The sequence below is a fragment of the Coenobita brevimanus genome, chromosome 14 (assembly GCF_032717465.1).
Source record: "Coenobita brevimanus isolate Jiangsu-jjx chromosome 14, ASM3271746v2, whole genome shotgun sequence".
NCBI classification, from domain to species: domain Eukaryota; kingdom Metazoa; phylum Arthropoda; class Malacostraca; order Decapoda; family Coenobitidae; genus Coenobita; species Coenobita brevimanus.
The window spans coordinates 56,309,764-56,336,190 of NC_136967.1; the positions used below are offsets into that span (position 1 = coordinate 56,309,764).

At 42.7% G+C, this 26,427-nt stretch overlaps 1 protein-coding gene across 1 annotated transcript in view; it reads right to left on the reverse strand.

The window, feature by feature from the left end:
• Window positions 1-10,655: 10,655 nt before the first annotated feature.
• Window positions 10,656-26,427, reverse strand: part of LOC145389727 (protein trachealess-like) — a 184,914-nt gene continuing 169,142 nt past the window's right edge. Inside the window, exons 6-13 of the mRNA XM_080264925.1 lie at window positions 25,881-26,052; window positions 24,266-24,384; window positions 21,435-21,628; window positions 20,557-20,663; window positions 19,300-19,447; window positions 18,202-18,314; window positions 14,237-14,433; window positions 10,656-11,609 (exon numbers count right to left, since the gene is read on the reverse strand). Of these exons, the coding sequence (XP_080121051.1) occupies window positions 10,656-11,609; window positions 14,237-14,433; window positions 18,202-18,314; window positions 19,300-19,447; window positions 20,557-20,663; window positions 21,435-21,628; window positions 24,266-24,384; window positions 25,881-26,052 (2,004 nt within the window). The remainder of the gene's footprint in view (window positions 11,610-14,236; window positions 14,434-18,201; window positions 18,315-19,299; window positions 19,448-20,556; window positions 20,664-21,434; window positions 21,629-24,265; window positions 24,385-25,880; window positions 26,053-26,427) is intronic.

Consider the following 26,427-nt stretch of genomic DNA (forward strand, 5'->3'; position numbering starts at 1 on the left):
GGAGGGTGGGTGTGGGTGTGGGTGTTGGTGGGAGGGTGGATGTGGGTGTGGGTGTTGGTGGGAGGGTGGATGTGGGTGTGGGTGTTGGTGGGAGGGTGGATGTGGGTGTTGGTGGGAGGGTGGGTGTGGGTGTTGGTGGGAGGGTGGGTGTGGGTTGGTGGGTGGGGTGGAGGGTGGGGTGGAGTGTGGGGTGGAGGGTGGGGTGGAGTGTGGGTTGGTGGGTGGGGTGGAGGGTGGGTTGGTGGGTGGGTTGGAGGGTGGGTTGGTGGGTGGGGTGGAGGGTGGGTTGGTGGGTGGGGTGGAGGGTGGGTTGGTGGGTGGGGTGGAGGGTGGGTTGGTGGGTGGGGTGGAGGGTGTGTTGGTGGGTGGGGTGGAGGGTGGGGTGGTGGGTGGGTTGGTGGGTGGGGTGGAGGGTGGGTTGGTGGGTGGGTTTGTGTGTGGGTTGGTGGGTGGGGTGGAGGGTGGGTTGGTGGGTGGGGTGGAGGGTGGGTTGGTGGGTGGGGTGGAGGGTGGGTTGGTGGGTGGGTTGGTGGGTGGGGTGGAGGGTGGGTTGGTGGGTGGGGTGGAGGGTGGGTTGGTGGGTGGGTTGGTGGGTGGGTTGGTGGGTGGGTTGGTGGGTGGGTTGGTGGGTGGGTTGGTGGGTGGGTTGGTGGGTGGGTTGGTGGGTGGGTTGGTGGGTGGGTTGGTGGGTGGGTTGGTGGGTGGGTTGGTGGGTGGGTTTGGGTGGGTGGGGTGGTAGGTGAGTGGGGTGGTAGATGGGTGTGTGGGTATGGATGGGTGGTTTGGCAGGTTTGTGCGTGGGTATGGATAGGTAGTTTGGTGGGTGGGTGTGGGTGGGTGTGGGTGGGTGGTGGGTGTGGGTGGATGGGTGGGATTGTAGGTGGGTACGTGGGTATGGATGGGTGGGTGGTGGGGTGGGTAGGTGGGTTTGTTGGTGGTTGGTGAGTGGGTTTGTGAGTTGTTGGTGGGTGGGTGCATTTGGATGGGTGGGTGGGTGCATTTGGATGGGTGGGTGGGTGCATTTGGATGGGTGGGTGAGTGCGTTTGGATGGGTGGGTGGGTGGGTGCGTTTGGATGGGTGGCTGAGTGCGTTTGGATGGGTGGCTGAGTGCGTTTGGATGGGTGGGTGGGTGGGTGCGTTTGGATGGGTGGGTGGGTGGGTGGGTGTGGGTGGGCAGATGGGTGGGTGGGTGTGGGTGGGCAGATGGGTGGGTGTGGGTGGGTGGGTGGGTTTGTGTGTGGGTGTGTGCGCATGTGGGTGTGTGCGCATGTGGGTGTGTGCACGAGTGGGTGGGTGTGTGCACGCGTGGGTGGGTGGGTATATGTGGGTGGGTGGGTATATGTGGGTGGGTGGGTATATGTGGGTGGGTGGGTATATGTGGGTGGGTGGGTATATGTGGGTGGGTGAGTGGGTATGTGTGTGGGTCGGTGGTTGGGCTGGTGGGTGGATGGTTGGGCTGGTGGGTGGGTGTGGGAAGGTGGAGGTGTGTGTGTGTGTGTGTGTGATTGGTTGGGTGGGTGGGTGATTGGTTGGGTGGATGATTGGATGGGTGGGTGGTTGGGTGGATGATTAGATGGGTGGGTGGTTGGGTGGATGATTAGATGGGTGGGTGGGTGGGTGGATGATTGGATGGGTGAGTGGTTGGGTGGATGATTGGATGGGTGGATGGTTGGGTGGATGGTTGAGTGGGTGGATGGTTGAGTGGGTGGGTATGTGGGTGGGTGGTGGATGGTGGGTAGGCAGATGGTGGGTAGGCAGATGGTGGGTAGGCAGATGGTGGGTGTGTGGGTGGGTGGTGGGTGGGTGGTGGGTAGGTGTGTGGGTGGGTGGTGGGTAGGTGTGGGGGTGGGTGGTGGGTAGGTGTGGGGGTGGGTGGTGGGTAGGTGTGGGGGTGGGTGGTGGGTAGGTGTGTGGGTGGTGGGTGGGTGGTGGGTAGGTGTGTGGGTGGTGGGTGGGATGTGGTTGGGTGTGGGGATGGGTGAGTGGTGAGGTGGGTGGGTGAGTGGTGAGGTGGGTGGGTGAGTGGTGAGGTGGGTGGGTGAGTGGTGAGGTGGGTGGGTTAGGATGGGTAGGTGGATGGGTGGGTTAGGGTGGGTAGGTGGATGGGTGGGTTAGGGTGGGTAGGTGGATGGGTGGGTTAGGGTGGGTAGGTGGATGGGTGGGTTAGGGTGGGTAGGTGGATGGGTGGGTTAGGGTGGGTAGGTGGATGGGTGGGTTAGGGTGGGTAGGTGGATGGGTGGGTTAGGGTGGGTAGGTGGATGGGTGGGTTAGGTTGGGTGGGTAGGTAGGTGGGTGGGTTAGGTTGGGTAGGTGGGTGGTTTAGGGTGGGTGGGTAGGTGGGTGGGTAGGTGGATGGTTTAGGGTGGGTGGGTAGGTGGATGGGTTAGGGTGGGTGGGTAGGTGGATGGGTTAGGGTGGGTGGGTAGGTGGATGGGTTAGGGTGGATGGGTTAGGGTGGGTGGGTAGGTGGATGGGTTAGGGTGGATGGTTAGGATGGGTTAGGGTGGGTGGGTGGGTTAGAGTGGATAGGTGAGTGGGTTGGGGCGGGTGAGTGGGTTGGGGCGGGTGAGTGGGTTGGGGCGGGTGTGTGGGCACGTTAGGATGGGTTAGGGTGGGTGAGTGAGTAGGCTGATGGGTGGGAGGTGGGTGGTGTAAGCGGGTGTTCCTGGGCAGGGTTGAACAAACATGCCAAACTCTCTCCCTCTCCCCTGAAAGGAGGATGGTGATCTGCAGACATTCAACTTTAGCCTGCAGTCGACCGAGCTCACTTTCAGATGAGCCTGGAGTAACAAGAAAACACCATAATAAATCCACATTAAACTCAGTCACCACACAGGCAGAATGATGACCACGAGTACAGTAACAACATATTTTATTTCTTCCAAGTGCGGGATACCTTATGATCTAACGAATGATAAAAGACGTGTGTACAACCAGACTGCTCACCCTAGTTTTGCAATGCCACCTCTCAAGATATCACTTATCAAAATCATGCTTTTATTTCTGTATATACACACACATTTCTCTGAGCTGAAGTCACTGAGGGCAAGAGGGAATCGCCAGGCAAGAATAGGTAAAAAAAAAAAAAATTAATTGCAGCATGGACGAAATACTATTGGCAATAAATAATGATAATAATAATAACTGACAATAATAACAACAAAAATAAATAAGACTTTCCATCACTCCCAAACCACTATTTTGCAAAGAAACTCTATGTCCGATAAAAAATATAGCATTAAGAATCGTCTGGTTGAAATATACAAATAATTAGTTTAAGTATCAGTAGTACACTAGTCCCAATGACCCAAAAACTAAGTAGAATAAAAGATACTACCACATGTTAAGAAAACCCATGTCACCAAATTCCTTTAAAACTATTCTTGTCCTCTACACAGTTTGAGCAATTTCTACAGCCTATTAACTGCACTGATGATACTGGCACTGGGAAAAATAAAGTATGTTAAAAAGTATGTCTCAGTGTAATGCCACTGTATAAACAAGTCACGAACAACTGGATCTTACATCCTCAATAATAATTATAATTAATAATAATAATTCACTCATCTTAAATGTCGGGACCAACTGCCTAGCCCTGGGCTCCTACGCTCCTCGTGGGGCAATGTAGGATTGGATGATGGATGGATGGATAATAATAATAATAATAATCCCTCTTGCTGGCAAAATGTTACTCTGATGATCATGATGTATGAGCTCTAACATTGATCCATAATTAAAAACAACTGCAACTTGACAGTCGTTGTCATTGTCTTCTAACATTCTCTAGTGCTGTATGGTTAACCTGTGACAATAACCACTGTTTCCTTTTCCATTGTTTATAATGGAAAAAATACTGGCCCATATTCGCAGGTTTTTAAGATGAGTCTAAGATGGTACAGACTAGTCCTTCAGCTGTTCAGGCGAGACTATCAGACCAGTCAAGACTAGTTCAAAGCAGTCCTGCCCCAGAGGCAGACAGGCTGGACCAGTGTTGCCTACTTCCTGTGCACAACAATGAGTGGTAGTGCTGGGAAATAAGAAAAACCAGGAGCGCTCCATTCCGGGAATGAACAGCTAATACTGCAACCATGACAAATGGAATTACAAAATAAATACTTTAAAAATGTTTAGAAATCTTGGGTGGCTATTCTACCTATTCTGTCCAACATTGGATTCGTTGTAATAAGTTTCCCGATATACCTTCCAATTAAGTCTGTTAGAGCAAGGGTTTCCTTCATATAATAATGCTGATCCATCCATCCATCCATAATCCAATCACTTGATACCTCATCAGATGCATAAGATTCAAGTTATGGATTCGTACTTCGATTTTGGCAAGTTTTCCCCCCAGTTACCAGTTTATACTGATGTTATAAACTTCTTAATTATACCTATTTTATAAAAAATAGGGGAAATACTGAACCTTCAATTTCCTGGGCCAGCTTAGCTGCTCAGATCATTACATCATAGCTACAGAACAGGAAAAGTGTTTAACAGAGTATCAAGTGAAGCCAGGGGGAACCAGAGATACGGTATTCTCAGATATAACAATGAATGAAAAACATATGCCAAACTGTATAAACAGCCGATGTAAGCTGACGAGATTACAAAACCAAAAACAACAAATTTAACAGTAGTTTAGAACTCGGCAGTCATTTAATTCTAAAGCCGTAGCTGCAGTTTTCCCTTGATTGGACTGCTGAAAATATTTAACATGATCCCTACAATATATACTTTAATAATTTTGTGAAAAGGTTCTTCCACTGTGCACTTCTACTCCACATACCAACATTAACATATAGTGGTACCAGAAGGTATACATTCTCCTCTACTGTACCTTATAAGGGTGATAAGTCAATAGTTAGCACATAATTATGGTTCTAACTGTATATATGCAACAAACCATAAAAGTATTATCATTCGAATACCAAGACATTATCAGTACAATGTTGAAAGCTACCTTGTCAACAAATCATGATTTCTGTACCAAAGAAAAGTTCAGCAAGAGTGAGAATGGTAGGGAGTGACGGATTCTGAATTATATGAAATTCTAGTGTTTCAGCTGCATAACAGATATAAAACCTACCTACTCGATTGTCCCAGTCATAAAATCATAAACTGCACAAAATAATTCCTCCATGACATACGGTATACATTTTCAGTACATCCATGGCAAAGAAGGTCCAAAATAATGAAAAAAAAAAAAAAAAAAATACAGTATTCCTTTTTTTCTCCACTGCCATTATAGTTGTAATTATTATCCTCTGCCATTCACTAACAAGCGAGCACTGTTTATTACTGCTTATACAAATCAGGAGGGTGTGCACAGTAAATTATGAGGAAATATTGGCAAGTCCTATTAAAGACCACAGTCATTATCTCTCATCATAAATAATAATACTAATAACAACACAAATCATCATCCCTAACCTATTATGTAAGTGAGCAGGGAGAGGGTTTTTCATATAATTTCAACACCAGTTTTATTAAATGAACTTGGTGAGGAGAGGATAAGATGTTAGTGAGCACATCGCAGTCCTGTCACAAACTTTCAGAGAACTGATAATCAGCAAGTTTACTGTATGCTTATAATGAATAGTGAACACTGGACATGAACTGTTTCACCACTTGATGATAAAGCACAACAGTGTGTGTGTGTGTGTGTGTGTGTGTGTGTGTGTTTACCTTACCTAATTGTATCTTTACAGGAATGAGTCAAGCTCGTACTGTCCCGTGTCTTAAACCATATTTATCGTACATATCCTTAAATTTGTGAATTGTTTTGGCACACACTATTTCATTCGGTAGTGCATTCCATTGATCAATTGCTCTGTTTGGGAAACTGAATTTCCTTACGTCTTTATCACCTCTCTTCTTATGCAGTTTTTTGCAGTGTCCTCTTGCTGATGCTTCTCCATATGTTAAGTAATCATTTATGTCTATTTTCTCCTTCTCTGATATGCACTTATATAGCTTTATCATGTCACCTCTTTTCCTTCTCTCCTGTAGTGTTGGTAGATTCAGTTTATTTAGTCTTTCTTCGTACCTTAGGTCCCTTAAGCTTGGTATCCATCGTGTGTGTGTGTGTGTGTGTGTGTGTGTGTGTGTGTGTGTGTGTGTGTGTGTGTGTGTGTGTGTGTGTGTGTGTGTGTGTGTGTGTGTGTGTGTGTGTGTGTGTGTGTGTGTGTGTGTGTGTGTGTGTGTGTGTGTGTGTGTGTGTGTGTGTGTGTGTGTGTGTGTGTGTGTGTGTGTGTGTGTGTGTGTGTGTGTGTGTGTGTGTGTGTGTGTGTGTGTGTGTGTGTGTGTGTGTGTGTGTGTGTGTGTGTGTGTGTGTGTGTGTGTGTGTGTGTGTGTGTGTGTGTGTGTGTGTGTGTGTGTGTACAAGCACAGTAGGAGTTAGGTGACAATGCTGTGTTAAGTTGCTCCTCTGCCACAGAAGTCAGCAGATACCCCTAGTTACATGGCTTTGATAACTTTGGATGCTTCATAGAGGTGTGAGGTTGATACTCAGTGGACTACCAGCCGTGTATCAGCGAGAAGGATACACAGAACCAGATCTATTGTAAATAGATGAAAGTTTCAATGAGATGGACAATGACCAAATTGTTTTGGTAGTATTGATAAAGATCAACCAGCACATGAGATGTGTGAAAGCCATAACTGAGGCACCTGTCAAAGTACCACCAAAAAGTTTTTTTTTTTTTTTTTTTTTTTTTTCAAATGGTGATTTACTGTGTATGGTGAGGCAACGTGGTTCGGACATGTGGTAAGCACTGGGGATGAAAACTGGGTGAAAACATCTGGGAAAGTGAATGCTGAGGATGGAGATGCAATACGAGGTACACCTGTGGAGACTTGGAACGAGATCCTACAAAATGACCTCAGGACTAAGAGACTGAACAGAAATGCTGCCAGAGATCGTATAGCGTGGAAAGCCATTATCAGGTAATAAAGTTGACATATTCAAGCACGTACAAATTTCAAAATTAAACAAAATGAAACGTAGCAACTTGGTCATTATTACAATCAATTTTTTGACCTGAAATTATATGTGCCTTGCTATAGCATGTGTAAAAAAATGAAGACCAAGTTGATTACTTTAGAGACTCTAAATCAGATCAGTACTGTAGAGGGATTACAGGTCAAAGAAGAGGCCAAATACAGATGGGATGTCGAACTTTCTATCTGAAGATGGATACAGTCATAATCACTCAATGTACCATTATATGTGCAAGATGAGTGCTTGTTCAAGCAAGTGGTGAAACATTTATATATATCAACATATGACACTGTGCATTGCTCTCAGAGTGGGCAAACACTTGAACAATGCTTTTAAAAATTTACCACCAGCTGATTGCACCACCTAAACATGGAAAACATTTATCAACACAAACACATTTTAATTTCCCTTGTGTGGGGTCCTATCAGAGAAGGAAGGGTGACTGGACAGGGTAGAGAGTAAAATACCAAGAAAAGTTCACCGGAGTTGGGCGAAGTAAAATTTAAAAACACTGTTCTTAGTGCTTTTGTTGTACCACACACTGATGTTAAACAATCATACTGTATATCTATCACTCTGTTTCATTACCCTTCATCATCGCACAGGCCGAAAACTAAATACAGTATTTAACTGTACAATTAAAACTGGAATCTGATTGCACACATTCACAAGGTGACTGGTTGTTCCTTCATGATGTGGTTATGGAATCACCAGTCAGGCGACAGCATCCATATGTCTGACACACTAAGCCAACCACAAGGTCTTTTACTGAATACTGCAGGACACAAATTCAGCATTCTCAACAAGGAATACAATTGCTTCAGTTGGTAAACTTCAATGCCTATTATAACAATATCATCAAAATTAAACAAAAACACCAATACAGTTGTTGTTGTTATTAGCTTACTAACCAATAAGCAAATCACAAATTTCTACAAAACAATTATGGTCTCACCAACTTACATAAAAGTCAACAAATGCAGCAGTGCATACAAAATGAAAACCTAAATTGTGGCAGCTTGTTAATGTGGGGTATCATTGCAACACTGTGCAAAGAGGGAGACTGCACCAGCTTTTGCTGCCTCTTGCAAATCACACGCATCGATTTTGTGTTCATACCAGCTGGGACTTTTATTCATTATTACTGTTACAGTTTGTGTTCAGAGTCACTGCTTCACCACGATGAGAAGGTAGGACTTAACCACTATACATTAAGTAGTTAAATAATGATCAAACTGGGATATATACACAGACTTGAGGACGAGAGGACGCCTGCTGTTCCAAGCAGAAGATTCACGGTATAGTTTTCAAAGCACCATAAATTCAAAAATTATGTCTTTACTAATAAAATTATGTACATTATCTTACATTTTTCTCTCATTTTTTTTTGGAATGTGTCAAGATCACCCTTGAATACACAAAACATAAAAAGAGCTTATGAACTATTTCTGCGATATGACAAAATTGATATTCACGCCTTTGAAGGTTCTCAGAGATTGCAGTATTGCACCTTCACGATCACCTTTCACCGAGTCCCGCTGAGTGGCAGAGTAACAGTGGCCATGTTACTGAGCTCAGCAGCACTCAAGAAATAACACTGCACCTGGGTAACACAAAGCCTCTATGGGTATACCGAGGTTATCCAAACATTGCACTTTTTGTCAGCCTGTTGTTGATTACAAAATTATTAGTCAACACAGTTATATTACATCAGCATCAACAAAAAAACTTTAAATAACTAGTGAGTCTCGTATATATATATATATTTATATATTTATATTCATAGGTATATATAAAAATGGAATGTAGAGTAGATAAAGCCTGTGTTGAGTTGTATATCACTCCCGTGTTTACTATTGTACAAGAAAGTCAGCTGATCTGCAATTTCCACATGTTGCAGTTCCAACCAAATATGTGTTTGATGATACTTTGAGTTATGTGTTGCAGCAAATAGATGCCTGACAAATTAGGTACCTACAATGAGTCCTTAATATACATCATAATATATTACTCTAAATGGAATGACTGAAAAAAAAAAAAGTTCCTCTGGCCCTACCGAGACGAAAGAACACTTCATAAGTACGAAGTGGATATGTTTAAACTCACTCCCATGAGCTTGCTTTGCCTACCAGCCACAAACTCAAGTTAATCTATTCCCACACTAGCCACAAGGTAAGTATCACCTCACCTCCTTCCCATAAATTCAATTCATATATCCTTAGAGCAGCCAGACTGAAGATCATCGATATGTAAAGAGGATGGCTGGTGGAAGACAGAGTGGCAGGTGTGACAGTACCTCGCCAGCCAACACTCTCGTCAACAGTCCAGCTTGATTTACTTCCATACCCAATTCTCAAGGGATATGTTTCTCCTGCTTAGCGTTACATCTCAGATAGCAAGTCAGTTTGCCACAATCATGCTATGATACAGTGTTTTCCAAAGTTTTTCGACTCATTTTTCACAACCTGTATTAAAATATCTTACAATCATGATGTCTGCAGAATAGGACTGACACCTTTCTCTTGACAGCACGCCAAGTTGCTACCTGTTTGATTAACAAAGCATCTCAAGGTTGACCAAAAACATTTTGGGTAATCAACTTTCCTACACAGGCAACTGTTCACTAGCCAAAAATTTCCATGATATCAAATATTCATCACTATCTCCTTCATGAAGGGCGCAGGTTTTAAAACACTCGAGGAACCTAAATGCATCAATCATGGCAGATTTATATACTGTTCGTGGCAACTCACACTATCAGCAGACTATCTCTTGGTTCACCATAAAAAGTTTTGTATGTATGTACACTGGCTTGAAAAATTCACATATAGTACATGAATCAGATTGCACTAGAGTCCGAACACTATGATTATTATTATTATTATTACTATTATTGATTTTTTTTTAGCCTCTCAGCTTACCCTAAGCCAAGTCCTTATAAATTCATTTTTTTAAAAAACTCTGATAACTTAGGGTCAAATTCAATATAATATACAGTATACGAAACCTGACGACACAACACACTTTCTTTTCTCTTACACATTCAGAGAAATATGTTGGTGTGCAGGGCAAGTCTTTGGACCGGTTCTAGACAGGTTGGGTACAGTGAGAGGAGGGGATGGAAAGATACGCAACAGGAGGAATAAAAAATGGCTGTTGAAAAAGAGAAAGGAAAGTATATGAAAAAGTAGACCAATGAAATTATATGAAAACGCAGACTGGGAATAGCAGGAATGAAATGGGAGGAAGTGGGCCATGGACAGAAAACTAAGCAATGAAAACTGCTGTTGGGTAGGTATGAAATGCACATGGAACAGACGAGAGAAAATGGCAGGGAGAGGTGTATCTGTAAGACAAGGAAGCCACACAATGAAAATAATGGAATAGGAGACGCTGAGATGACGAGCAGAGGGGACTATACAGGTACTGAACTGGCAGAAAAAAAAAGTTTCAGTTAATGTGAATTAATTAGAAAATAACTAAGGTTAAAGTTAAGAATCTTTTACAAAGGAAGTACCAAGGAAGGAGGCAGAGAAAGGAATATGGCAAGAGGATGGGTAAGGCAAAAGGGAGAGTTAATTAAGAAGGGACAACGGAACTGTTAACTGGACACAATATAAGAAAGGATGGGACAGGAGAGGGACTAGGCCGCTACTAGGATGGAGCATACCAAGACCCCCCTGCACGGAGGGTGTCATAGGGGGGACCTGCAGTGGATTTGTTGGAATGGTAGAGGTGGAAACCGGAGGGAGTATAGAGTCCTCCCTGGTGATCTGCAAGAGGGGGAACTGATGATGAGTAGGCTGAGGAGTCTATGGGGACACTAGAGGAACCATATGAGTACAGTTGAGGTTTTAGGGGGACTGGTTGAGCAGGCATCCCTCCCCCTCCACCACCACCTTCACCCAGGTATCCCCCCCTGAGATCCCCACCACTGCAGTCCCCTCCAGCCATTTTTTCTCTGGGTGACACACTGGAGGGAGGCGTCATAGCTGAGTGGTAGTCAGGGTAGCCGGAAGCAGTGACTCCTGGGTATGGGAAATCATGACCCTTTGATGAAAACATAGTGTCCTGATATCCATCTGGTCCAGGGGGTGTGGGCAGCGCTGAACCCATCTCGGAATAGTATGACCGCTGAACTGATGACCTAATAACACTCTCCCTGCTGGCGTAGATTTGGCGTAACAAGGTGGAGGCTGGGAGGGCTGAGGGCTGCTGCTGTTGCTGTCCACCTGTACCACCAGTCCCAACCCACTGTATTGTTGACCGCTGTCCACTGCTGCTGCTACTGCTGCTGCTGCTACTGCTCACTACTGTCCCAACTGATGCTGCAGAGTTCTTAAGCAGGGTGTCGGTAGAAAAGTCCGAAGACTCATCTGGAAGGTGGCGTGTCATGGCCGCCTCTAAGTCTCTAATATCATCACCTCTTGTCTGTGTGCTACCCGGGGATGTCTCCAGAGGGGTGAGGAGGGGAGTGGCCCGGGCGTGAGGCGTACCCGGCGTGGAGGATGGGGGAGGCTCGGAGATGCGGCCAGGGGAAGATGGGGGTCCAGGGTCCTCGGGCAGTGGGTCAGCAGCACCCAGTGGAGTCAGTAGCACCCCACTGGACTGGAATAATAGACAATGGACAGTGAAGCGACGAATATCAATGCAGTATATCATTAATGATCAAGTTTTAAATGACTGCAGGTTAAACTACTTCAATATTACTTCCTATATAAAAGGATTAATTTAAGCCTGTTCCTCCATACATTATTAATTATCTGGTTGCATTTACAAGAATATACTACACAATTGCTTTCTCTTCTTTTCCTGTTAATTTACCGTTAAGTGACAAGTTGTTCCTTCCTCTGATATGCAAAGTTTTGATATGATCAATCATATTATCATCCTGAAATCTGTTCTGCAGCAATTCCTGTAACACTGGCCTGCAGCATCACAAGGCAATAAGTTCTTCTCTGATAGTGTGTCAAAAAAGTAAGCAAACCTTTATATGATATGATAAATACCCAGTACTGTGTACTTCTTTCATCATGGGAGCTTCTTTTCTAAATACAACCTTCATACAAGGGCTCTCACTTAACCCAACACAAATATATCATGGCCAACTCTCGGTAAATTAGCAGTCACTATTTGCACAAAATGATTACCAGACTACCAGCACAGAATGTCATCAGCACAATAAGACTGTAAGGCTGGCAGTTCTGATAACACATCTATTGTTGTTGCCTAATCCCAGTCTGTAGTAGACAGCTCCTTTACAGGGTTGCACCACTGTTCTTCCCATAGCGAGGTACAGCGAAATATGTGAAGGTCTGGTTCCCGGGTGAGCACCGCAGATGCTGCACCCAGGGTGTACAGCACCAACACGTGTAGGCTCCTTGTCAGCACCTGATACCACAGTTAAATGCATGAATAAAAGAATGACTTTCGAGCAACTTGGGCAAGTTTATCCTTTTACTACAGTATAAATTTAGCTGGCACTTGTGTTGTTATGTACATACATTTTCTTGAAATATGGTGTGTCCTACCAAATTTCTATCATAAAGACTGCATGTATTCTGAATACCATACACACCATTAATTGTGCTTATACTACACAGCTCGTACTTAACTATTTCTGAAAAGAAACAAAACACATAAAAGACAAATCTCTACAATACATATTCAAAATGCAAAAGTGTCATTAGTAGAGTTATTGTATTAGTGATGCCAAGCAGGGGTTAGTATGGTTCATAAACACATCTGACAGGCAACCAGGATTTATCGTTACTGCATCACCCCCCACCCCCCACCCCCCCATGCAACCCACATCACCCGTGGCAAGATGCACATTATCATAACATAATCGGGATTTTGATACGGTGTACTGAATCCTTCCTAGACTGAAAAATGAAAATGAGTGATTAATTCTCTTTCACACTCCAAAGGCTAAAGCAACCGGGCAATAATGTAAAACACACAGATCAAATGTTTGTTAACGCTGCCAGCATCGTCTGATATGACACTTCACAAGTAGACGGTATCTGATAAAGGGAAAATAATAAAAGTCAAGCAGTTACAGGTACTCTTCACAATCCTAGGCAATGGATGCATTTCAGATTTTCAGGTAAAGTTAATATGATGACTATGTCAAGAAAAAATAATCCACAGAATCTGTTACTAACAATACAGTCAACTCTAAGACCACTGCACTGTGCTGAAACAAAGTACTGTTATCTCAGACTATATGCAGTGATTCCTTGGTTATTGCAGTGATTCCTTGGTTATTGCATACTTGGTTATGGCAGTTTCTGGTAGCACTGGACTCCTGTCGTTATCACGGATTTTTCGACTAAAAAACATCTTTATCGTGTACCTGAGCTTGTGTCTGCCGACAATGATCGTGCAGTATCTGTGGTTTCTTACGGCTTTCAGGGATCCAAAAATGAGGTCCTACTCACAGAGTTAATCCCTGCTGGTGGAGACCACAATCCATCCCCTAGCCTCAGAACCCCTCTCCTTAAGCACATCTAAGGCCTCTCTGTGGAATATGTTTCTTCCTTATTGTGCTATTTTCATTTTTCATTAACCTAATCATGCTCGTATGTTTCTGATACTTAGCAGTATATATGAATCTAGTGGATGTAAATTGTTGTACAAGGAAAAATTTGGGTTTACGAGTGGGGAATCAATTAGGATAAATTACATAGGTTCTGTGGTTTCATTATCGTACAGTTTCATTATCACGTACTAGGCTCTGTACCAATATTGCACAGTAACCATAGGATCACAAACCTCTTTACTTTGCGGTTTTTAAAACAGTAATATACGTAGGTTACATATTGGTAATCTCTGTGTTGGTGTGCTGTAAACTGCTTATTTTTCATGTCTGTTAATACAAGTATTCCATAAAAAATGAGGGCGAACACAGACATCTTCACTAGGGGGAAAAAAACTGACACTGAGTAAACGAGTATTGCATGTGCAAATGTAATACTCTTCTGCAATGGCTATAGTGCTTCCTAACCTTAAGACAGCCTAATGAAGTTTTAACCTTAACTCTCATGCCAAATACTTAAATTAGCTAGGCAGAACAGGCTCAAATACAATGCTGACATCAATCTGGCAGTCCAGAACATCAATCCAGTGCCCTAAGACCTAACTCACTGCAAACATCAATGTACAGAGCCTAGGCAAGCATGCGCCGCCACCTGCCTTGTGTTAATACAGTGTTAATGACGATGTTAAATTACCTCCGTCTTAATCTGAGCCCCGTCTAAGGCAACACTGGAGGTACCTCGTAGTGGGGTGGAGAGGGGGGTCTTGGCCTGTCCGGGTGGGGGGGACCGGGGGGAGGAGGAGGAGGTGCTGTGGGTGAGGTGCGGACGGGGGGAACCTCCTCCACCCACTCCTCCCCCCTCCTCACTCACCGCCACCCTCGCTCCACTCTCTGTTGGGGGCAGGCCAGAGTTAGTGGTGGAATTTTAGGGTTTGATCTGGCATGTAAGTTATTGTTACCGGATGAATTTTTAAAGAGAGTTTTTGGGTCTGTGATGCTCTATTTACAATCAGCAGTACAGTAAGTCTCCGAAATTCTGCTCTTTCAATATTTCGGCCATGTGCTATTCCAATGACAAAGATTTTAATTACCAAGGAGGTTATGTTTTTGGCTCAACTTGTTTCTCTCTCTCTCTGTCTGCAACATTAACTTTTGGATGAGTCAGCACCAGTTTTAGACTAATGGGTGAGGGACAGCAGAGGAAGAGAATCAAAAGGTGGATGGTGCTGCCTTGTTGGAAGTATGTGCTTTCTGCTTCCCCTTGTTTTGCTGTATTGCGTAACAACTGCAGAATTGCTGTGGCAGTGTCTAGAAAAGCTACAGTACTCTGAAATTTTATGCTACAGAAGTCATGAACGAGGAGTCAGAAAACTCAGGCCTGCAAACATTATACTGTCAGTCTGGTTTTGTTGCCATTCACAGTCTGTTTACCACACACAGGTATGCACTGGAAACTTTCTGTACTGCTGTGTTTAAAGTGTGAGTTTCCCACGTAACTTTCTTACCGACTAGACTGGTGGTTGGTAGGTAAGCCCTGAAGCACAAAAAAATAATTAGACGTACGGGAATTTTACCCTGGGAAAAGGATGACATGTTCTACCACTGTATTCCGATGATATTATATATATATTTGTTTGACATCTCTAGATGATTTTATTCACGGAATAACTTTTCAGCTTGGAAAGGTAAGACATAACCTTCACCAACCCATTCACTGCCAGACGTCTCGCCTAGTTTGAGTAAAGTCATCTAGAGGTAGAAATAATACAAATTACGTCATCAGATCTATACCTCATACCAATTAATCTGACCAGGCATGTATGGCAATACTGTTCCCGTCGAGATTGTGATTGGCTGGAGGTGTTTGTTCGATTTCGTTGTTACTGAAACCGATACTCTCTTTATTATCAGATGTGATACTGAGTTTGTCGACAATACAATCGTCAAAAGCAATAAGAAATCCGTTATATGTTTAACAACAATGAAATTTGCGTAGGAAGATAGAGATATGAGTCAACAAAGTATTATAACAGTCCAAGTCAAGGTCAGCATTCGAACAAGTTCTTTAAATCTCCGACACTCGGTAATATAACAAAAAATAAAGGAAACCTGCTTAATTCTAAGCGTTGGTGTAACACACATTTAAATTTTACGATCAGTCCGTACTGTGATAATAGAGGAGATGTAATGAAATAGTTTTCCTTTAGCCTACTTTGATTTTCGTAATTTTTTCAAACCTCCCTCCCCGCACAAGTCGTCTTTTCATTAGGATTTTTAATTATTCAGAGTTGTGGCACCATTTAAGGATGCGGGGTGATCTTCAAATTTAAAAGTGTGTTACACCAGTGCTTAGATTAAGCAGGTTTCCCTAATTTTCTGATATATTATCGAGTGTCGGAGATTTAAAGGAATTGTTCGAATGCTGACCTTGACTTGGACTATTAAAATACTTTGTTGACTCATATTTCTATCTTCCTACACAAATTTCATTGTTGTTAAGTATATAACGGATTCCTTATTGCTTTTGACGATTGTATTGTCGACAAACTCAGCATCACATCTGATAATAAAGAGAGTATCGGTTTAAGCAACAACGAAATCGAACAAACACCTCCAGCCAATCAGAATCTCGACGGGAACAGTATTGCCATACATGCCTGGCCAGATTAATTGGTATGAGGTATAGGAGCTTAACCTTGGCCCTACACCATAAACAAAACATTTGGGTGATGGACGATTTGATATAACACTTGTCATCTGGAGATGTGGCAGATGCAACAAACCTTCATATGGAGTCTTTAACAGGATTGCTGCTATTCCCCACGATACTCTGCTGTGTGTGGAGCAGCTAAAATGTTATGGCAACTGGGTTAGGCATCTCCTTACTTTACACACGAAAGATGCTGATTTTTTTTTTTTTTTTATACAAAACTTAAGTTCAGTTCAGTGCTGACTACATGTACTATCAGGCACTGTAATAAAATGACCGACAAAATACAATCTAAAAACTAGAAGGGGTATCCTGAAACTGAACAGATGAGTGCAGAGTGACACGCAACACAGAGTGAAATAAAATCAAGTCATTTCACCTGTAATGATCCGGTTGTACTTTGGTTTAAGGCTGAAAATACTCGAAGTGTAAAGCAGAAGTGTAATTTCGGATGTCTTCGGGAATTAGGGTATAAGAGGCAACTTTTGGGTTTTTCCCCCGTCATCAATATTACTGTATTTTTTTTTTTTAATCTAATCACATTTCTATATGAGTGGGGGGGGGGGTCAGTTGGAGAGACGGCGGCATAATGGCACGGGTCAGAGCTACATGAAGACGATTTGTTTGTGGTCACCCTTTACAGGATTAAGGCGTCTGACTATAGACAGACGGACAGACATTTCTACAGTAATATGAAAGACAATTTCAGAGCATTACTATTGGGAGTAATACCATACGGATCTTGCTTGAAATAATGCATTTTCTGTACTGTTCAATCAATAACTGAAAGAAATGTCGTCCAAAACTACAAATCTTAAAAGAAAATTTATCGTTATTATGTGACAACAGGAACCAAATATTAATGTATATATATCATGAGTTCATATTTGCTAAGGCACCAAGCAATCTACCAGACTATAAATAAATCTAGAGTTTCCATTACCCATCAAATAAAAGTCTGCCACCAGCCTAGTCACGCTGCAGAACATTTCACATATATATAAGCATTCCAAGTCCGCTGCTGAAAAAGAGCTTACAAATCCTAGAGTTTCTGAGACCCTGAAGACTGATGCCCACTTATTACTCCCCCTTCTCGGCATTAAAGAAATATATAGAATTACGAAATTGTTTTGATGGAGTCAGCAGTCTGTACAGTATTTTCTTACCAATTATGGGGAGGGGAATGGGAAGGAGTATGTGCCGAGATGAGTGCCCTCCGTTCTTCCCCCTCCCCTCTCAAAGATGCTCCTGATATAAAGTAACGTTACCAGTATATTATAACACAATCTTTCCTATCTTTTCCTCTTCTTTCCATTATAATTCATCTTGGGGAAATGTTAAGCTTATAAAAAAAAATTCAAAATAGTGCAAGTACTATGCTCTTTTTACTTTAACTTGGCCTAAAACTGCCATCTTTCCATCTTGAATGCCGAGCTGTGACAACAGATCACTAGAATACATTGCTAGTCGTTATGCAGTACTGAGGAAAGGATATAAAGACGTAGTACTGTCTTTCTGTTACTGAGCTGCGTGATGTAAAGCTGCAAAATAACGAAAACAAAGGGCAAGTTAAGGTGAAAAGAGCATAATGAACAAACTGGGAGGGGTATCCAATCCCAGTAATTTTTATCTGCTATGAGACTAGACAGTTTTACACATTATGCAACAACAATTCTTCAAATATTACACAAGCTGTCTAACTGCAAGCTTTGGTTCCCTCACCAATGATACTAAGAATACCTATGTTCGCCTTTACACTGCAAGCCTTGGGGGGGCAGAGTGACCTTAAATAAGAACAGTACTACTTTTAATAATCTTTAAATCTGAATCCTGATGGAGAAAAACTACACAAGGGAAACAAGACATAGTAACTTCATCATATCTGACTGTATATAGGAAACTAAAACTAGGAAAAACTGGTGATAAAAGAAACAAGCATCATTTCTAACCTGTTGGCTCCGGCGTGACCGCTGTCGGGTATTCAATGTCATCAGACTTCATGTTGGCAAGGGCAGGGTCAAGCTGCGTCTGGTCCAGCACTAGACTCTCGTACTCCGCTCTGCTGGAGGACACAGAGAATACATGACTGTGTAGCTACGCCGAACAACAAGGGACTCTTATTGTGGACGAGTTATTTATAATCTAACAGGAGCCAGACGACGTAATGCACTGCAGGTGAACTTATTGCTTCTCTGTCAAGTGGGCGGTACTATTCAAAGATAAATGTGCTGAATTTGGGTGATCGTCTGCAACGTACCTGATATATTTCGTTTAAACAGGGCCATTGCAACTGAACTGAAGTACAAGATCAGGACGGTGAGAGAGAGAGAGAGAGAGAGAGAGAGAACCCTTTGATCAACAATATAAGGATGCCTGATACATAAACACATTCCTTCACGTCAAAACCTTGCACACTTACCTACTGTGACAACATAATTAAGCGGATCACAACAAAAACTGTGCCTGCATCAACAAAACATTACATATAAACACCAAACTATATAGATTATCATATGTACAACTGCTGCCTAAATTACACTGCACAGTTAACTCTTACACTATAAAAGCATTTGTTTGCTGGCTTGAGGAGGTCCATTACGAATACACATCTACAGTGCTAAGAAAATAGAAAAAAAAAACCCTCTAAAACGGCATCTACAATATTCCATAAACAATTTAATATCATATCCCATCCACCTTCCTATTCCTCTAGTTCCACATCAGTTCCACCAGAAAGCAGTCACTATTTAACACATGAAGCTGCTGCCATTTCAGATAAGTCTAATACAACGGGATTAAGAGATGAGAGGGGTGTAAAAAAGAAACAGTTTTACAGGAGTCTTTTACTGCCTTGGTCATCCTTGAACTAATGAGTAGATGTAACTGGTACTTGAAAACTGCAAATTTCATGACCTCTTCTCGGCGTCAGTGAAGAATCAATGCAAAACTTCCACTACTGAATAACAAACTCAACACTACAACAGTCAAGTCTTGTAGTGGCGTGCATAATAAGGCTCTCTGGCATGAACGTCCGAGGCTGCCGTTACCTAATAACATAGTTGACACAGATGATGTTTTGTTCATCGCCATTCTTGTTGTTGATGACCACCGTGGCGCAGGTCTGCATCCACGTGTACCCGCCGTTTTTGTTGAGCAGCCGGAAGTACGGACTCATCACCTGCCCCTTCTGGATCACTGCGGGGTGGGGAGGTGGAGTAAAACTGGTCAGGCCTAGAACATGGATATATTAGAACATGGATATATTACGTAAAAATCAAGACCAATCAGTGGGCGGGCCATTTTTAAGTTTTGGTTTTAAGTCACACCACTTTTTCTGCCGTGTTTACTTGGGATTCAAACTGTTTACAAGAGAATGGTCTTTAGTTTGTGAATGAAAGTACTTGTTCTTCCTGCTATATAACAAAATCAATATTCCACACTACTGTACACAGAACTGCATCAGTGTTTGTAATACACAACTATAATATATATCCAGAAATGTATCACCACCGATACATTTTATAATGGTACTGGTTAGTTATTAAAGGGTGATAGGAAGCGTTATGAGGAACACACTGAGGTGGTTTGGCCATGTGGAGAGGATGGAGGGTGAAAGACTGACGAAGAGAGTGTATGTGAGTGAGGTGGAGAGGGGAAGAGGGAGGGGGAGGCCAAGGATGAGATGGAGGGATGGGGTGGAGAGGTATATGAGAGAGGGGGGTGTGAGTTGGGAGCAGGGCAGTGAAATGGCGTGGGATAGGGCGACGTGGAGGCGATTTGTTTGTGGCCACCCCAAACGGGATTGAGGCGTCTGGCAATAGATAGATAGATAGACATATTTAAGAATTTAGTAGTAAAATATTTTGCATGCACATAGTGTAGTATACTCTAAGTACTGAGAAAACGGATCACATTATTACTTGGTCATGAACTCTGTACTGTAAGGATATCCATAGAGGCCAACCATAGATATTATACAACTATTGGCAGGTAATTAGTTATTCTGGCACTTTGGCTTCCAGCACATAGGAAACATCATCCGTACCATGGTCAGCCTCTGCATGGGAATTTCCTGTGAAATCATGGCATCAATTAAATGATTAAATGAATATTAAGGCCTTAAATGTCAGACCACACTGCCCCAATGATCGGAACAAATACAATCAACTTTATCATAAATAACAATCACACGCAAGGGACGTTTTTGAAGTATATACACTGACCAGAGGAAAACAAGAGCATTACAGAGTCCAAGTCTTACTGCAGCGTGTGGAAACAGTGGTAACAAAGCACAAGACTCTTACGGTCTAGGTGGGTCTTGCGTAGCTTCTCCACATCTTGGCCATGACACAGGGAGTAGAGGGAGCGGCCCTGGAGCTCGTCTGCGCTGTAGTCTAGAAGTTCTGCCACTCTGGAGGGATGAGTGTGTGTTACAAGAGGAAAACACAACAGAAACAGGTTCTGAACTGAGAGATGCAAAAACATAACTAAGTGAAGTAATACAAATGGACAGCGGGAAAAACACTGTCAAATTATTCCCTGCATGTCGTGAAAGGCAACTGTAGCAGAAGGGAAGGAAGCTGGAGGTTCGAGTTGCTTCACACGAGAGAAATGTGCTCCACGGAGACAAATTAAGTTCCTGGTCAACAAGTGAGTATAATGAAAGAAAGCTTGGAGCTGATTCCGAACACCCAGTCTCAAAGATGCTTATTTTGGCTGATGCAATACGATATTATTCAGTTATGGGAAATCTTTACTTCTCCAAGGATTAACCTCTCTCTCGCCATTCTTCAGATGAGGGAAGCTAGATCTGGCAAGCTGCAATCATATACTTTTAATCAGCTTCACACTGCATACCCATCATTTTTGTCTTAAATACTATTCAAAGTCAAGGGCGGAAGTGAGACCGTTAAAATTTCAACCATAAGATGCGCTACACAATTTTGTTGTTAAATATGATTTTAGATTTTACGGTTTAAAATGTCCTATTAAACAAGAAAATTGATCAAAGTGCTTAATAAGGGCATAACAAGAAAAGTGTGAATCAAAAACAAAAATTAAGCCAAACTTAAAAAAAAAAAAAAATCAGTAAAAAATATACACTAACACACATATACACACACGCAAGGGCGCTCACACACAAAAATTTTTGTCTGTCTGTCTGTCTATCTGTCAAACTAACTTAGGCTCGCAGTGGGCTATCCTGAAGTCGAAGGTTATCCTGGTGACGAACATGTCCGACTCGAGCCTGACTTCGTGCACTGACGGGGGCGGGAGGGCGATTGCAAGGGCGACCAGACCCATCAGCTGCGTCGTGTTCTTGCGGGAGTGGCTGAAGGTGTACTGGGGGCGAAGGTGGCCCAGTACCAACACCACCTGCACCAACGGGGGAACTGGTTAATATTACTACAGTGCTGGTTAACCCGTGAGGTGTACTGGCGGCGTAATTAAACCAGTACCACCACCACCTGCATCAAAAGGGAATCTGGGGAATGTCACTACTGTACTGGTTAACTATGAACTCGTACTGGGGGCGAAGGTGACCCGGTACAAACACCCCGTGCACAAAGGAAGGGGGGCAGGGTAAAATAACTACTGAACTGGCTAATCCCTTCACGCCGATGGCATTTTAAATTATTCTACCACCAGTTACTGTAATTCAGACTGAATTTTTTTTTGAAAAAGAAAGGGTAGATGCAGCCTTCATTACCCCATCACTAGAAAAGATCTTTTCTAATGGGAATAAAATACTGCAGAAGTACGTCACCCAACTGCAGGGGATAAAATCATTACTATCTCACTAACCTTGCCAGCCCTACTATAACAGATACTCTTCTCTATTTGCTACCATGCAATTCCATTCAATTTATGAGTATGTTCTAACAGTGAAGAGGTTAATGAAATATATATTTAATCTCTCTAGTCTGAAAATCTGTCCTGAACTAATCAAAAGCGTCTGGAGATAGCAAGAATATAAGAGTAACTACACCTAAGGACTAACGGGAGTAATATCGCTATCAAGATCTACATAATTCATCACTATTATCGTAAACCTACTTTTCATTAATCAGTGGGGTGGGTAGAATAAAAAAAATAAAAATAAATAAAAATGAAACATGAGGGGGAGGGTAGAGTAAAATAATCAAAATACAAATAAAAATGTACTCATGAAAGAAGGGGAACCATCACGTGTTTAGTGAAATAGACCGCACATCAACTCGGTCATTCAAGTCTTCCAAATTCTAGGCTCCGTCTTTCAAGCAAACCATCCACACAGTTAGATCGTTCCATGACTGAAGAAGTTAAAAAGGGGGTGCCGTCCTTATCATACTCATTTCCATACACACTTCATCCATTTCTCTCATTCATTAACTCTTTACATCCTCTGCTCCATACCTCACTTTTTCACACATTCTATTTCCAGCCATCATCATCATTCCCTTACACGCCTCCTCACACCCTCAGACAAATTCTTTTATACCCTTTTCACCAACCAAACTCAGTGACCACGCCATCGACTCCTCTCTCTCCTACCCGCTGACTGACAGACATCCTTACTAAATATTACACCATTTGTTTTTCTTTGTTTCGTGTCTTTTCCAACCTACAGACTGCACATCATATCTCGTCAGTCTTTTTTTCCCCCCCATTGTTGACACTTCTGTTATTTTTTGCCTTTTCAAACTAAAGCTAAACCAAAGTCTCAAACCCATACATCACCGTACATCTTAACAGAGTTTTGTTGCTTCCTTTGTACTCAGTTGTTTCGTATCAAGACCTTCACAGTACCATTCACTTTACTTTTTGAGCCACTCTACTCACAACCTCCATTCCAGATTTACAGTACTCCGCTGTCACTGTACCAGGATACTTAGTCATCCACCAGCGTAAGTTTCTCTCTTTTCGCAAGCATATCACACTGCCAGTCACTTTCTCTCTGAACAAGGAACAATTTACTCTTGTTCATAATAACCTTTAAATTTGACCTAGTTACTTCCCACCTTCCTTTCTCTCATTTCCTACCTAATAACAAAACTTCCACTTGTACCCCTCCATATCTCATCCCCTCCATCGCTTCCCATCCTTATCACCGACTTCCAACTCCAATTATATTTACAGAAAAATAATCCACCCCAACATCCCACCCTTATCCCCTACCATCAATATACTTTTCACCCCACCCTCTCTTCCTGTACATATTCCTCAAATCTTCCCTCGCTGTCACGGATAACAGAATTGTCTCACTACCATGCCAACTGTCCCACCTCTCACGCCACATTATCAGAGTATCTTCCCAATACCCTATCATTTCCCCACATTACTACATCTATACTAACATTGCATCCACTCCTCACTATCCCCCTCCACCCACTCCCTCATCTATTCCTCACTCATCCACCTCTCTCTCCTATATTATATCACTCTTTCGCGAACTCACACTCTCATCCTTCCCCTACCTCACTTATACCATCCCGATCCCACTACTCTCCATTTCTCATTCCCCCCTCTCTCTCCCCAGCGCTCCATTTCTGTTGTGCTTCGATGTCACAACTCCATTCCTCAAATACTCCACTACCTTTCTCCCACCCATATTCAACCTATTCACTCCCCTTCCACTCCCCACCCAACCCCTTCCCTTCCATTGCCCTTCTGTTCTCTTCGACTTCCCTCACCGCATCTTCCATTTTATTTCTTCAACTTCCTTTTATCATCCCACATCTTCCTCAGCTAGTTCCTTGTATCTCCATTCTCACTAATGCCCCGTTTTCCTCTCCCCCCATCTCACAGCCCCTTACCTCTCATTCCCTCTCCTATACCCTCTTTATACTCCCCCATCCCATGAATTCTACCTCTAACCTACGTATCCTCCTCCCTCCTCGTCTTCCCTTATCCTTTTCCCTCCTCCTCTCCCCACCTCCATTCTCCTTTCGCCTTCCCTCCTCCTCCCGTCACCGTCCTCCTTCCCCTTCCGCTTCCCCCGCCACTGACCCTGTATCCCGATGTATCACTGACCCTGTATCCCGATGTCTTGAAGTGGCATCCCCTCTTGGTGAGCGTGGACTTCATCCTGATGCAGAAGGCGCGGTCGTACCCTTTGTACTGAGCGTTGCTCGTCGTCATGCACGACGCCACTGGTACGGGGACAGAGTACGGACACACAAGTTAATTAACGTGTCTTGGGGACAACACGGCGCCAAGTTAATTCACGTGTTAATTGGGAAAAAGTACGACACGAAATTAACCCTTCCAGGCCGAATGGCACTTCAGCATTATTATTCTGGCTAACAAGAGACGGTCAGCAGTGACCCTTTGGTCTCACAGGGTTAACTTACGTGCCTGTGGGTTAAATTACAAGGTTATTACTTATAATTATTCACTGTAATACAGTTAATAAAGTATGAACTATATATATGTATATATATATATATATATATATATATATATATATATATATATATATATATATATATATATATATATATATATATATATATATAGCGTTAAGAAACTACCGTACTTAAAGCAAAGTACATTACTGAAATACTAAAGAAAACAATACGATACTGTTACAAGGAAACTGAGTTACAACACACACACACACAAAATACAGTTCGTATGATATTTAATACAAATACAGGAAACCAACGAAAATCTATGGGAGGGACAGCGAAGACAAGACAGAAAATACAAACAGGAACCCAGTCGTGCTTACTGAAGGGAGATGGAAGGAAAAATCAACTTACCTTGAAAAAAAAAAAAAAAAAAAAAAAGGATACCTTCAAACAAAATAACCATACCACTATAATAAATGCACTTAGCAAAACAAAACGACTGACACACAGGCTACAATATACAAAAACAAAAATGCCTCCAAAACACAGGACCCTACGTATCATTTCAAACATGCAAAATCAACAGCTTTCCAGAACTGCACCAAGACGACTTCAACTACAAAAACACGAAACAAATTACAGAAATGCCACCGACTCGACGCTAACACTTAAAAAATTCAACTACTTACCAACACTAAACATCAACATCCACAACACACCTAAATACCACACAAACCCAACATCAGCATCAGTCCAACAAAGTGACAGAAACCGTACCTAGCGAACCTCACTACTGCTGGCCAATGTTTACAAGTGACGTCATGAGTTATTATTTTAGTAACAGTTTTAGTACATAGACAGATCTTGCGAATGTGTCTCCAGAAATTAGTTAACAGGTTGGAGATAGTGACCGACTTTAATGCAAGTAATTTTTTTTTTCCAGCACATGCTGCACTAAATTTTATAAAACTTCTCCAAAAATTATTGGCTTCAGGTGTTACAACTAGAAAGTGTAAAAAGAAATATTTATCATTTTAATAGCTTACCATCAAGATCGTAATTATTATTTCCAAACGAATCACTAAAAAAAACGTATCCTTTAGTAAATGGATTGCAAACAGTTTTCGTCCACTTCTATTCTTATTTCAGCCTTGTATCATAATATTTTAGTCACTCCTCACCTGTTCCCTGTTTTCCTTCGACCAACTCTCCCGCCAAAAGTGTCCCGCCACCACCCAGAGAAGTGCCGTGAGTGCTCGTGTTATTACGGTTAGTGTACTTACATGGCAGCTTACCGTCAGGGTTCATGGTTCCCTGTGACGCCCCCGTGGCCCCCTCCTCCGACCCCAGAGAGGAGGGGGAGGGCAGGGGCTGTCCAGTGGCTAGAGTCAACCCTAACTGATCCGCCAACTCCTGGTGGTCCTGTTGGTGGATATAGTCGAACACGCTGCTCCCCGTCATCTCAACCTGGGAATGTATTCATGAAAACGACTGAGCTTGAGTTAGGTAAAAGACTGCTTGTTTGTACCTTTATTCTCCCTTGATAACCCTGCTTGTCTTTACTTTCTTCGTCACTAGCACAACCACTAAACACTTCACAACAGTCTACAAGCACACATTAATTCTTAAGAGTTGTGTATAACAGTGCTTGCTTACACTCTTCAATCTTCGCTTTTACGGCCGACTAATACTTCATAACCAAACATAGTGATTATTGAAATGATGAAATGTGATCCAACAAAACCATTTCTGATGAAAGTTCAATTCTTTGGCGACTTGTTCCTCGCAAATATCGGTTCTAGACACGTAGGGACACCATGTGGAGCGCCAATAACATTGTAT